Below are 13,219 nucleotides of genomic sequence, written 5' to 3' on the forward strand. Positions count from 1 at the left end.
AGGATGTCAAACAGGCCAACTTGGAGCAGGAGCAGCACCATACGACATTTTAATTACCACTGTCTATACTTTTAACAATAAATTCATAAAACTTGGTCAACATGACAATGAAGGTTTCAGGATTCACACTCATAGCAGTCGAAGTTCAAAAAGATAACAAAACAAACAAACTCTAGAATTTATTTAATTTATGAAAAATGAGTGATCTGTTACAGTTTAAACTTCATGTTTAGAAAAAACTCGAATTGTATAGTTAATTATCTCAATTTTGACAATAGTTTTTAATAGATCTGGAAAATTCTAGAGTTTTGTACACCTGTAAGTATGGTTTGTCTGCTGTGAAAAATTCATTGAAGAATTTCTCTTACTTATGAAGAAAAGTGTACCTAAAGCAACAAATGCTGCCAATAGTAATTGAAAAAATTATGAAATTTCACATGTAAAAAGAACTTATTTTGTTATGTTTTTGAACTTCGATTGCAATGAGAGTGTTTCCTGAATCCTTCCTGGTCATACTGAGAAAATTTTATGAATTTAGTTGTAAAAGTATAGACAGTGGAAATTAAAATGTCCTGTGGTGCCTCCACACTCCAAGTCAGCTCATTTGACATCCTACCCCCCTGAACTAAAACATATTCGGAAATATCGAAACAATTAGTTAGAGATAATCTTAATTTTTAAAATATTTTCAGACAGGATGATACAAAGTTGAATCATATTTATTGATGATCTGATGTTGCTGATTTAAAATTTGATGATGTTTAAGAAATATGTAGTAAATGTTGTGGTAAAGATGAATTCGGTTTTATTACGATAGATATGACTAATAATGGCAAATATAGAGAAAAGATTAACAATTTTCAAACATTTAACATAAATTTTAAAAATAATAAATGTAAATGTTAAACATAAACGTTGAACACAAATGTCGAACAGAAATGTTGAAGATAAATGATGGATGTACAATGAAAATGATTTCTGTTTTTTTATGCTTAATATATATTTTTAAAATATGGCCCAGAGATTGTTAAAAAAGCGAAACGAAATAGAAAAGTAAAAGAACAATTAAAACAAGTGTTTTGAAAAAGAAAAACCAAGCAAGAACAGAACATGAAAAATTTAAGAAAGAAATCAACCATTTATCGATGCAATTGAACAAATTAAACAAGGAATTGAAGGATTAGGTGATAACATGTTAAAAGCTATTGCGGAAAACAGAAAAGTTTAAAAACAAATGGTTCCTTAAAATTAACATTCTTTAGTAGAATTTAATGACATTCCAACAACTAAACAATAGCATAGTGATAAAAGAGATTATATATTAAGTGAACAAGGAAGAAATAATTTCATAGAGAATTATCAGAAAGAAAGAAAAAATTAAAAGACAAAGATGTTAAAAACTTAAATGTAAGTGCAAGAATCTAAGATTGATCAATCATATCGAAGATGCTGTTTTTGGATTAACTCCTGTTGAAACTTTTAAATATATTGGTAAATATCCAATTGAAGTCAGTGGTGATAAATTAAAAATAAGACGAGAAGTAGGATGCAATGTTCTGAGAAGGCTTTCACAGAGCACTCAAAAGTCCTAAATCGTCCTCAGATTTATTATATGAGCGATCAAACAGTTTCTGCTCGAAGGTCGCACAATCCAGAATCTGTATGCCAATGAGGCAAACTCGCCGTGTGCATTGAGGTAATCATCCCACTGACGCAAGAGGTTGAAAATACTTGTTTGGTAAAACATCGTGTGCTGCTCTAGGACGGGTGGTCGAGTGTCTTGCACTTGAGTTCGTGTAACTTCTGCGATACAAAATTTACAGTATGGAGACGTGCGTTATCATGAGGCAGTAGCACCCCTTGGCGCACCATTTTACAACGGTGGTTTCCCACAGATATTGCTACCCCTTATACATTCTTCATTCTCCGATGGATGGCTACTGATGTTTGTCCTCCGGCAGCCAAGAAATAATAACAGTCCGTTGGTATTGTTTGGATGGTTTTGGTAGTAACACAGCCATAGTTCAAGTTCCCGCATTTACCGCACTCATGTCGGAGACACACGAATTCCTCATTAATCCTTTGCCTATGTGTCGGCGCTTGTTGTGCTGCGTTGCGTATACGCAGCAGTAACGCTTTCAGACGGAAACTTTTTGATCGCTCCTTATAATATGCTTGAAAGGATCAGTCTCCACGAAACTATTATGCTATTTTACTCGTATGAAAAATTTACGAGACATGTGAAATACTCTCAGACCTCAAGAGGAATATAATAATCTCATGTCGAATGAAAGCAGATGTTGACAGGTGTGAATGTTACGTATTATCAGTTTAAAAATGTAATGTTTGCAAAATATTGGCACGAATTATTTACAGAAGAATGGAAAAACTGGTAGATGCCGATCTCGTCTAAGGTCACCGTCTGAAATGTAGGAACATTTGAGATTGTTCCGACGCTCCGACTTATCTTAGAAGAAAGGTTGAAGACAGGCAAACATACATTTATAGCATTTGCGTATTTAGAGCGAGCTTTTGACAGTGAACACTCTGAAATTCCGAAGGTAGTAGATATAAAGTACAGGGAAATAAAACTTATACAAAAACCAGAATGCAGTTATGAGAGCCGAAGGGCATGAAAGGGGAGCACTGGTTAAGGAAGTGAGAGAGGATTGTAGCCTATCCCCAGTATCATTCAGTCTGTTCACTTAACACGTAATAAAAGAAAACAAGGAGAAACCTGGAAAGGGAATTACAATTCAAGCAGAAGAAATAAGAGTTTCAAAATTTGTCGATGACGCTATAGTTCTACCAAGGGCAGGAAGTGAGGCTGAACGAAATGGGTGGCATCTTGAAAACAGGGCAGTCGTAGTAAATCAGGCGATGCTTAGGGAGTTGGATTAGGAAATGGGATACTAAAAGTAATAGATGGGTTTTGCTATGGGCAGCAAAATAGTTGACGATAGCTGTAGCAGAGAGACGTCAAAATGCACTCTGGCAATGACAGGAAAAGAAAAATAGGATTATTATTTTAAAATCGAACGTAAATTTAAGCGTTACAAAATATTTACTGAAGGCATTTGTCTGGAGCGTAATCTTGTACGAAAGGTGAAATATGCACGATAAGGAGTTCAGACAAGAAGAGAATATAATCTTTTGAAATGTGGTGTTGTAGAAGAACGCTGGCGATGAGGAGGTACTGAATCTAACTGCGGAAAATAGAATTTTATGGCACGGCCAAATTAAAAAAAGAAATCGATTGATTGAACGGATCCTGAGTTATTAGGGAATTGTCAGTTTGGTGATGGAGAAAAGTTTGTAGGGTAAAAATTGTAGAGGGAGGTAAAGGCTTCAATGCGGCAAGCAGATTCAAATGTATGCAGGTTGTAGTAGTTAAGCAGAGCTAGAGGGAGTGGCACAAATCAGACTAGCATGGAGAGCTGCATCAAACTAGTCTTTAGAATGAAGACGATGACAACAACAACAACACCAACAACAACAACCATTACTGGCTGCAGTTATGTTACATATAGGCAATGAAATGTTAGTCTGAAGCGTTAACAACATACAAATATTTGTAAAAAGCTACCACTTCTTGTAGGGTTTTGGACAGTGTTTCATGTATAGAATATTTTTCATCGTGACTGTAGCATTACGTAAGATTGTGTTACAGAAGATTTTCATGTTTGTGATGTACAGAATTGCTATTTTCCTCGTTGACTAGATTTCAATATCAATCAAGAGTCATTTCATCATACCACAAATGGTGAAGTGTAAGCGTACCTTGCTTTCTGTGATCTTCTTGTAATTTTGCAGCGAGTCCCATGCTATGATTTTGCGGTCTTTCTCTCCTCCGGACAGCAAAGTGCCTTCAGAAAGCATAATCAGCGAACTGATCCCTTTCGTGTGAGCCTGAAAATAGAGAAGTTATGATAAGAGAAAAACAGTTTGTTACCGCTTGATTTACAGTGAGGGGGGAGGGCGTATTTTGACAAAAGTGAGGAATGCAATATAATTTTGGTTCTTCTCTTTTAAACTTAAAAATGAGCATTAAATACGCTATAATTGTATTCCCACGAGCAAATTATTTAGCAGGAACGAGTTTCACAACCTCTATAAATTACTCGTCAATAGACTGCCATAAACAAGTGCCGAAGAATCTTCATTATTTTGTTCTATACGACAACAAGGAATATTCTATCAGCACCCATAAATGTTTAGGGATATCAATTTTTAGATCCTAGCGAATGACAGCTCAGAAAAAGTGCCTAAGACTGTTTGAAACTCAAAGAAAACACAGAAGTGATAATTAAATACGAACGAACATTACGATTTTAATGAACCTCAGTGATGTTTGTAAATGCGTTGCAAAATTATCATATCGATGTACTTATGTTTGAAGGTTATTTGATAATATGGGGATTTTAATGAATGACGTATTATTTAAATTTATTTCCCGAAAAAAAACTTCGAAACACTATTCGCGATGATGGGAATGCTTGAGAATTACTGTGGTTGATACATCTACAGGTCTCATAGAGCCCTACTCGCTTATCTGGCAATTAATGGCAGTGCAGGCAACCACGAGTCTTTCCTTTCGCGAAGGGGTATTGCTCTCTTTTTAAGCACAACGCACCCTTTTACTGCTGGAAATTTGTCGGTAGCCTTCATTCTCTCGCCACTATGAGAAAAGAAACAAGGTCTAAAACTTATTCAGTTCACGACAGATGAGAGGAAAAAATGTGATGAAATATATTCAAAACAACGATTTCTGTTTTTCCTGAAAATTGTTAAGATTGTATAACAATTACCTTAATTTGTAACCGCAAATAAATTCTAGATGGACAACTATACATATTTTGCTTTATTGTATTATTATTTTGACAGCGAAGTAACTTCTCCTAGAAAACTGAAGTATCTTTGCCGATGACAGTGAGAGAAAAAAAACGTCATGGCTATTTTCATAGTGATGTGAATGTAGGATGTAAAATTGAAATCAATTTATCGTTATCCTATGTCCCCTCTTTTGAGTGCCGTGTACATTTTGCCTTCCTAATGATGACATAGTTAACTTAAGACAGTTTGTCATGAGTATGTTGTTGCGCACGCTAAAAGTGTTATTGGTCACTACTGAAAAGACGTTTTGACGGTGAAGACAGAGGAAAATAACAATTTGTCAGTAACTGAAAGAGGACTCATTAAAAACAAAAACAAAGAAACAAAACAGAGGCAAACTCGCACAGGAGGAGTAGGACTTACAAGTTGGTCTATGTCTCGTGGTGGACTGGATAAAACGCTCCACAGCGACACTAAATCGACCCCATGTTATAAAGCCTGGAAATTTTATGGACACTGTTCCTTATGAAACCACGTAATAGACGAATCCAATACGCAGATGCTTAGGCCTAAAATTGATCTTCGATTGCACTGGCATCGTTTCAACGCATAAAGAAAAAAAAAACAGAATAAAAGTATACCAAGAAAAACTATAATACTTAGCGACACGTGACATAATTATCGAAGGAACCGCATCAGTTCAAGGCAAATACCCCCCTCCACGAAAGCTACTACTTGCTGCATTATATAGTGAATACATGCAGCTTAATGTACATGATAGAAAACTCTGACAACAGCAGTATATTAGTATCTACAGGAGAAAAGTTATTTCTGAACAGTAAGAAGCAAACCTCAAATTCCATCCTGACGAAATAAGCGCCGTCACTGTCCACGGAGTAGATGGTGATGAATCCATCTCCATCTGCAGTTACGACATCACCATCTTGCTCGAACTGAATGCTGGTAATGTTCGTTCTTGAAGGCTGAAAAGAAACAAAAGCCACAGCATGGATAGCAACATCTTTGGGAAAACTGGTTTTTGTATTCTACACCGAGAGCTATTTTCTAGCTTTCGGCACGACAACACCTGCTAATGCGTGTTTTGGGTGCTTGCTGCCATGATGCAATAAAGTCCTTAAATTTTAGACCATGAACTTTCAACACTACTATGCAGTCGTGGCGTTTACTTCACATGACTATTTTCGTTAAAAGTTTCCTCTACATTATTTTCCTAATATCAGGAGCCACAGGATGAAGAATTGTTTTAATGAAAATGTTTTCACCATATGTGTGGTATTATATGAGAATCCCTGAGTGTTCAGATGACGAATATTATATTCTTCACATGTGCTTCGGCTCGCAACATAACTAACTTCAAAAGGATAGCAATGAATCAAATGAAAGTGGTTACACAACCGAAATTGTAATAGTGTCCAAAGTAAAATGGAAATAACAGTTAAATGAAGAAAGCATTATCAATTAGACAGTTTTCTCTAAAAATTAACAGCCGTCATATCCATGTAGCCGTTTTCACTATAGCTTTCGAAAATATACATAGCTCTTTTTAAAAGCACCCATTCTAGCTTCAATACTTCGACACATAAAAAAGTGACGAGTAATAACTATGTAGACAAATACAGATCGATTTGGGTAGAAGACTTGCTCAAAAATCTTTGTTTATCTCATATAGAGTGTGAAGTACTAAAGAAATTCGAGTATATGGTCCATTTTGTCATTACACTAGGTGGTTGCACAGAGCACGTACGCATGTAACATTTATGCTGTAACATCTTCATCTGGGACATCAGTTATAGGTTTTGGATATTAAGGCCACTGTATAAAACTCTCTATACCAGTACACCCAAATATCGACAGTGTTGGACGCTAGTAAACCACTTATGACGACTGTATGACGTATAATGAAAGAAGTTCTGTAAAGCGTATTGCACCAAGAAATTATGATCGCCTTTTATATAATGTAGAACGTTCCTAATATCATTTTCTTCGCAGTTTGTGGTTAGAATAATACCAATACACATTCAAGAGCAATTAGTAATATCGTGTTCTTCTCTTCCGTTTAATTCCGAAGTTTAGACCTTCGTAATTCTGCTTGTTAACACTCGATTCTTTTTTCCGGAGTCAAAGAACCTGCAGAAGACATTAATTCAGCTGACGGAGTAGCATTCAGATGCCATCGGAACATGAAGACTAGAGCAAGGAGACGAATAGGATTCCCTTTCATGAACAGAATGTGGACGCAAGAGGCATGTTTTAAATTTGTGTGGGCAAAATGCTAGCATTAGATTTATTATTATTGTATTGTGAGGACATGATTAATAAACCAGGTGATATTTGTAGTCTTTTTTTTGAAGTTCGTATTTCATTTCTGTCATTGATTTTGATATCGTTGAGTCGTTGTAGTCAACATCATTCCCTTAACATTGGTAGAAAAAGTGAAGCTATTCTAAGAGAAGATTATATAATGGGCGACCTGAACCTATGTCTTCAGATATATTTAATGTAAGAGAGTCTCTACAAAAATTTTTGTGTGGTTACATAATCAAACTTTTTCCGTACTCCAAATATATTTACAAATATTTTATATTGGTAGTTAGGGGCTTGTGTCGTTAACCAATAAACAGATTGTAATAATACCTAAAAGTGTATTTTTTGTGCGAAGATAAACTTTTTTAAATGAAACAGTGCCGCTATCTAGGCTCATTTTGTACACAACCTGTGATGGTCCGTTGTCTCGTTACTGGTCAGAATCCACGTGGCTGATGTAACCACTTGTCTTCTTCTTTAGTGTGTGATACCACAGGTATTTTTCAAGTGTAGGCGTGGAAACTTTTCAAAATATGATATCACATAAACGACTCGCACTAGAATCTTGCAAAAAACACCACTTACTTTTGACAGTCTAATTTGCCGTAGTTTGAGTTTGTGAATGTCACTAGGCATTATTCCATTTAAAAAAGTGTATGTTTGCATTGGAACACTTTTCATATTGTAGAGAGCCGGCCGGTGTGGCCGTGCGGTTCTAGGCGCTTCAGTCTGGAACCGCTTGATCGCTACGGTCGCAGATTCGAATCCTGCCTCGGGCATGGATGTGTGTGATGTCCTTAGGTTAGTTAGGTTTAATTAATTCTAAGTTCTAGGCGACTGATGACCTCAGAAGTTAAGTCGCATAGTGCTCAGAGCCATTTGAACCATTTGAACCATACTGTAGATCCTTCGGGCCTACGGTTGGAAGAAAGCACAAGTCACACCCGTCTAGAAGAAGACCAACAGAAGTGATACAGAAAGCTACCATCCAGTATCACTGACATCTACGTATCGTAGAATCTTAGGACAGTTTACGAGATTAAGACGAGGTATCTCAAACAGAATGATCTCCTCCATGCCAACCACCCAGGGATCCGTTCCATACAGGACTTACACAGGGTACTGAACGTGTACAAAGAAGGGTGGCACGAACGACAGCAGGTTTGCTTGACTCACAGCAGAACGCCACGTAAATTATGTGAAGCTTCAACTGGCAAATGCTTGAAGTTAGACATCTATCTTGCGATAACCACTTACAAAGTTCCATGAACTAGTATGAATTGAGGAATCCGCAAATATACTACATCCAGCTACGTATCGCTCCCGGATATCGCGAAGACAAGATTACACAAACTGGACTGCACATAGAGAAATATGTTGTTGTTGTTGTGGTCTTCAGTCCTGAGACTGGTTTGATGCAGCTTTCCATGCTACTCTATCCTCTGCAAGCTTCTTCATCTCCCGGTGTAGTGGGACGTGAAATTGGAGCGTCCCCCATCCACCAGTGTCAGCCCAGTTTGCAGGTGAATATAAGTTTAATTTATTGTTTTGTTTATGTATTTTTGTAATATTTGTAATAGCTGTGAATTATCTAAAGTTTTGTATTTATTTTTTATGTTTCATGTACGGAGAGGGCGGCGCAACGAACGGTGACAGCATCTTCGCTGCCGGGACCAGAGAGAAAATTGCTGGCCACTATACGTCGCGGGTCGACAGCTAAAGAGCAACAAAAGATCCTGAAACCGAGTTGTTGCGTCGTGCTTCTAGAAATTAAATAATTGAGAATTTGTAATGTTTGTACAACAATGACGTCATAGAAAGTTTAATCATGTTGTAAATGTTCAGTTCTGTCTTGTCAAGGCTCAGGTTCACGTCTATATGTAGGAAGATAATAAACTAGTGGATGCTACAAAAGTTTAAATACGTGTTCCGAGAATTTATTTATGAAGAATTATGTGAATGAATTAACAATATATTTGACAAGATTATTAATTTTTGACAACGTTCATCGCGAGTTTGAATCTCGAAAGTTTATTCAATGTGGTTCTAATATTTATTAAATCAGATAACGTGCATTAATATAATATCTGAGGAGAAACAAACGACATCTATATTAAAAAAGTTTGCGCAAACCAATTGGAGTGAGTGACGTAATTCTGCGCATACGACTCAAATGATGGTTTACAGTTTCGTTCAAGAACCATTCTGAGACAATTTAAAAAGAATATAAATAATTTTGAAATGTGTTGTAACTGACGTAGGTGACGAAGTCTACACATGGTCATATGTCAAAAGAAAATCATTTATAAAAAAACTTACGTCGTTACACTACACCAGTACCTACTGCAACCTACATCCTTCGGAATCTGCTTAGTGTATTCATCTCTTGGTCTCCCTCTACGATTTTTACCCTCCAAGCTGCCCTCCAATACTAAATTGATGATGCCTCGATGCCTCAGAACATGTCCTACCAACCGATCCCTTCTTCTAGTCAAGTTGTGCCACAAACTTCTCTTCTCCCAAATTCTATTCAATACCTCCTCGTTAGTTATGTAATCTACCCATCTAATTTTCGGCATTCTTCTGTAGCATCACATTCTTCTTGTCCAAACTATTTATCGTCCGTGTTTCACTTCCATACGTGGCTACACTCCATACAAATACTTTCAGAAACGACTTCCTGACACCTAAATCTATACAAGATGTTAATAAATTTCTCTTCTTTAGTAACGCTTTCCTTGCCATTGCCAGTCTACATTTTATATCTTCTCTACTTCGACCATCATCAGTTTTTTTCTCCCCAAATAGTGAAACTCCTTTACTACATTAAGTGTCTCATTTCTTAATCTAATTCCCTCCGCATCACCCGACTTAATTCGACTACATTCCATTATCCTCGTTTTGCTTTTGTTGATGTTCATCTTATATCCTTCTTTCAAGACACTGTCCATTCTGTTCAACTGCTCTTCCAAGTCCTTTGCTGTCAACGACAGAATTACAATGTCATCGGCGAACCTCAAAGTTTTTTTTTCTTCTCCATGGATTTTAATACCTACTCCGAATTTTTCTTTTGTTTCCTTTACTGCTTGCTCAATATACATATTGAATAACGTTGGGGAGAGGCTACAACCTTGTCTCTCTCCCTTCCCAACCACTGCTTCCCTCTCATGCCCCTCGACTCTTATAACTGCCATCTGGATTCTGTACAAATTGTAAATAGCCTTTCGCTCCCTGTATTTTACCCCTGCCACCTTCAGAATTTGAAAGAGAGTATTCCAGTCAGCATTGTCAAAAGCTTTCTTTAAGTCTACAAATGCTAGAAACGTAGGTTTGCCTTTGCTTAATCTATTTTCTAAGATAAGTCGTAGGGTCAGTATTGCTCTGCGTGTTCCAGCATTTCTACGTAATCCAAACTGATCTTCCCCGAGGTCGGCTTCTACCAGTTTTTCTATTCGTCGGTTAGTATTTTGCAGCCGTGACTTATTAAACTGATAGTTGGGTAATTTTCACATCTGTCAACACCTGCCTTCTTTGAGATTGGAATTATTATATTCTTCTTGAAGTCCGAGGGTATTTCGCCTGTCTCATACATCTTGCTCACGAGATGGTCGAGTTTTGTCAGGGCTGGCTCTCCCAAAGCTATCAGTAGTTCTAATGGGATGTTGTCTACTCCCAGGACCTTGTTTCGACTCAGGTCCTTCAGAGCCCTGTCAAACTCTTCACGCTGTATCATGTCTCCCATTTCATCTTCATCTGCATTCTCTTCCATTTCCATAATATTGTCCTCAAGTACATAAGCAGTCATTTTTTGTTCACTGATTACGCGACTGGAACGAGATAAAATCGTATATGTGCTATTGTAGTGAGTATCCTCTGGTACGTTCTTCACAATGATTTGCACATTGTAGATATAGAAGCGGGGAAAGAGGTGCTATTCGCTACAAGTTACGTGTCTGTAATTCAATTGGTCATGAGCGTATGTCAATAAGGAGCACATAAATTGTGTTACCGGTTTGATGATGTCCGTCCGTTCGAAGAAACCATCCTTGCGGCGTGTCCAGAAGGTGAGGTGCCCCTTGCCGTGGGTGATCAGCAGGTTGTCGTCCAGCGGGTGGAACACCGCTCCCGTCAGGTCGTCTTGCAGCGTCTAAACACAGTAACATGCCTTGTGTAACATATCAGCAAGCAAACAGACTACTCGATTAAGTTCTTTCAGTGTTATAAACACAAGGAATTATTTAATTTTATCCATTACTGCCAGTGTTGCCTCCGTGACTGTATTACTTTCGTATACAAAACAATGCCTTCCGTCACAACTTGTGATTTTATTTGAGTGCACGAGGTATTTCAAGCCCTGAGGGCTCATCTTGCAGTGCTTGATCAGTCTACACCAATTTTCAAATCTAAGTTAATGCTGATCCTGTTAAGACTACGCAGGTATAAAGGGTAGTGAAATGAAAACGACACTGTTGAAAAAAAAGTAAACAAGCAGATTATTATTCCAAAAGTAATTGTCATAACTGTTATTACATTTATCCCGCAGTGAGAGAAGACGATCAATGCCTTCAAGGAAAAATGTTTGGCATTGCCTACGAAACCATGACTGAAGAGAGGGGCGCACCTCTTCGTCCGAAGCAAAAAGACGGCTATGAACGTCTTTCTTCAGGTCTCCAAAACTTCAGAAGTCACATGGGGAGAAATCGGGGCTGTATGGAGGATGTGTAAGTGTTTCGCAGGGAAACCGCTGCAGCGTAGTCTAAACGACCTGCCAACAAAATGCCCGCCCACACGTTACCAAGGTGGTTTTGAGTACACTGTAGAAGTTGCGCTGCCAAACCTTTACACACCAATCTCTTCCCAAGAGATTTCCACATTTTTGAAGAAAGAATAGGTGCGTACCTGGCTACAATCATGGTTCCGTAGGCAACCGCAAACATTTTTCTATGATTTCATTGACAGTATTGGCTAATGGAAGACTAAATGTGTTAACAGTTATGGCTATTACTTTTGGAATAATAATCACCTTACTTACTCTCGTTTTAGTTTTACTGCCCCTTATATAATTACAAAGTGGCACATTGCGGATACAAGTTTTAAAAACTAAGACAACATAGAAAAACTGTTTACTGTTCCAAAAGCGGTTACGTGGTTTTGAAGTATACTGCGAGTGGACATATCTATGAACATCTGTACACTTTTCGTCCTACAGCACATTTGTAAACATAGTTCAAAACAAGTCAAAGTATATGAAAACGTGAAGGTGCAACCTTTCTACATATGCACATGTGTTAGTACTTCAAGGAAGGCACAAAGGTGTTACATTATTTATCAAACATAGAAGCATTTTGTAAATCAATAATTTTTATAAATATCAGATGTTATGTAACGATGGTAGTATTAAGTATTCGTTTGTTTGGAGAAAAATAAACTTTTAAAATGGCTCAAAAACTGTGGCTTTTAAACTCTGAGTTCTAATAGATCAAGTTTCCCACCATTGTTTTCTGTATGGAGTACAGTTAGGCTGTTGTGAATATCACTTAGTTTGGGTCTATTAAGTGATTATATTCGTAAACGTAATCCCGTTTTCTTTGTTGGTGGTCCAAATACCTAGTGTATTTGGTTAATTAAGATTTATACAGTAACTGGAGAGCACGAACCTCACTTATGTGTATCAGAAATAGCCTCTGAAACCAATAACACGCCATGTCATTTTTATCAAATTTAGTTTTTTTTCCAACAACTTGTTTGACGTATTGTTCTTCATGAAAATGTTAACCTTTAGCTCTCTTTTTTGACAACTTGCACTAATTTTAAATGATGTTTTCCTACTGTTTAGCATACTATTATGTTATACGAGCATTTTGGACTAGGTCTACGAGACGGAGTGGAACGCGAAATCGGACCCTTGCTTTGGCTTGCTATCCTACATTCCGACATATGATTCTCCCTGGTCATGAATGTTCACGGTATCTTGTTCTAAATTCAGCTTATTGTGGAATTTTCGATCGTAAAGGGAACCAGGTAAAAAATGAAACCAACGATCGTGGAGCTAAATAATATC

General features: G+C 37.3%; 1 protein-coding gene across 1 annotated transcript in view; it reads right to left on the bottom strand.

Annotated features, from left to right (window-relative positions):
* LOC126251551 (echinoderm microtubule-associated protein-like CG42247) overlaps window positions 1-13,219 on the bottom strand; it is a 569,483-nt gene that overhangs the window by 108,901 nt on the left and 447,363 nt on the right. Inside the window, 3 exon segments of the mRNA XM_049952063.1 lie at window positions 3,781-3,909; window positions 5,685-5,816; window positions 11,168-11,305. Coding sequence (XP_049808020.1) covers window positions 3,781-3,909; window positions 5,685-5,816; window positions 11,168-11,305 — 399 coding nt within the window.

This window comes from Schistocerca nitens, chromosome 4 (genome assembly GCF_023898315.1).
Source record: "Schistocerca nitens isolate TAMUIC-IGC-003100 chromosome 4, iqSchNite1.1, whole genome shotgun sequence".
NCBI lineage: Eukaryota > Metazoa > Arthropoda > Insecta > Orthoptera > Acrididae > Schistocerca > Schistocerca nitens.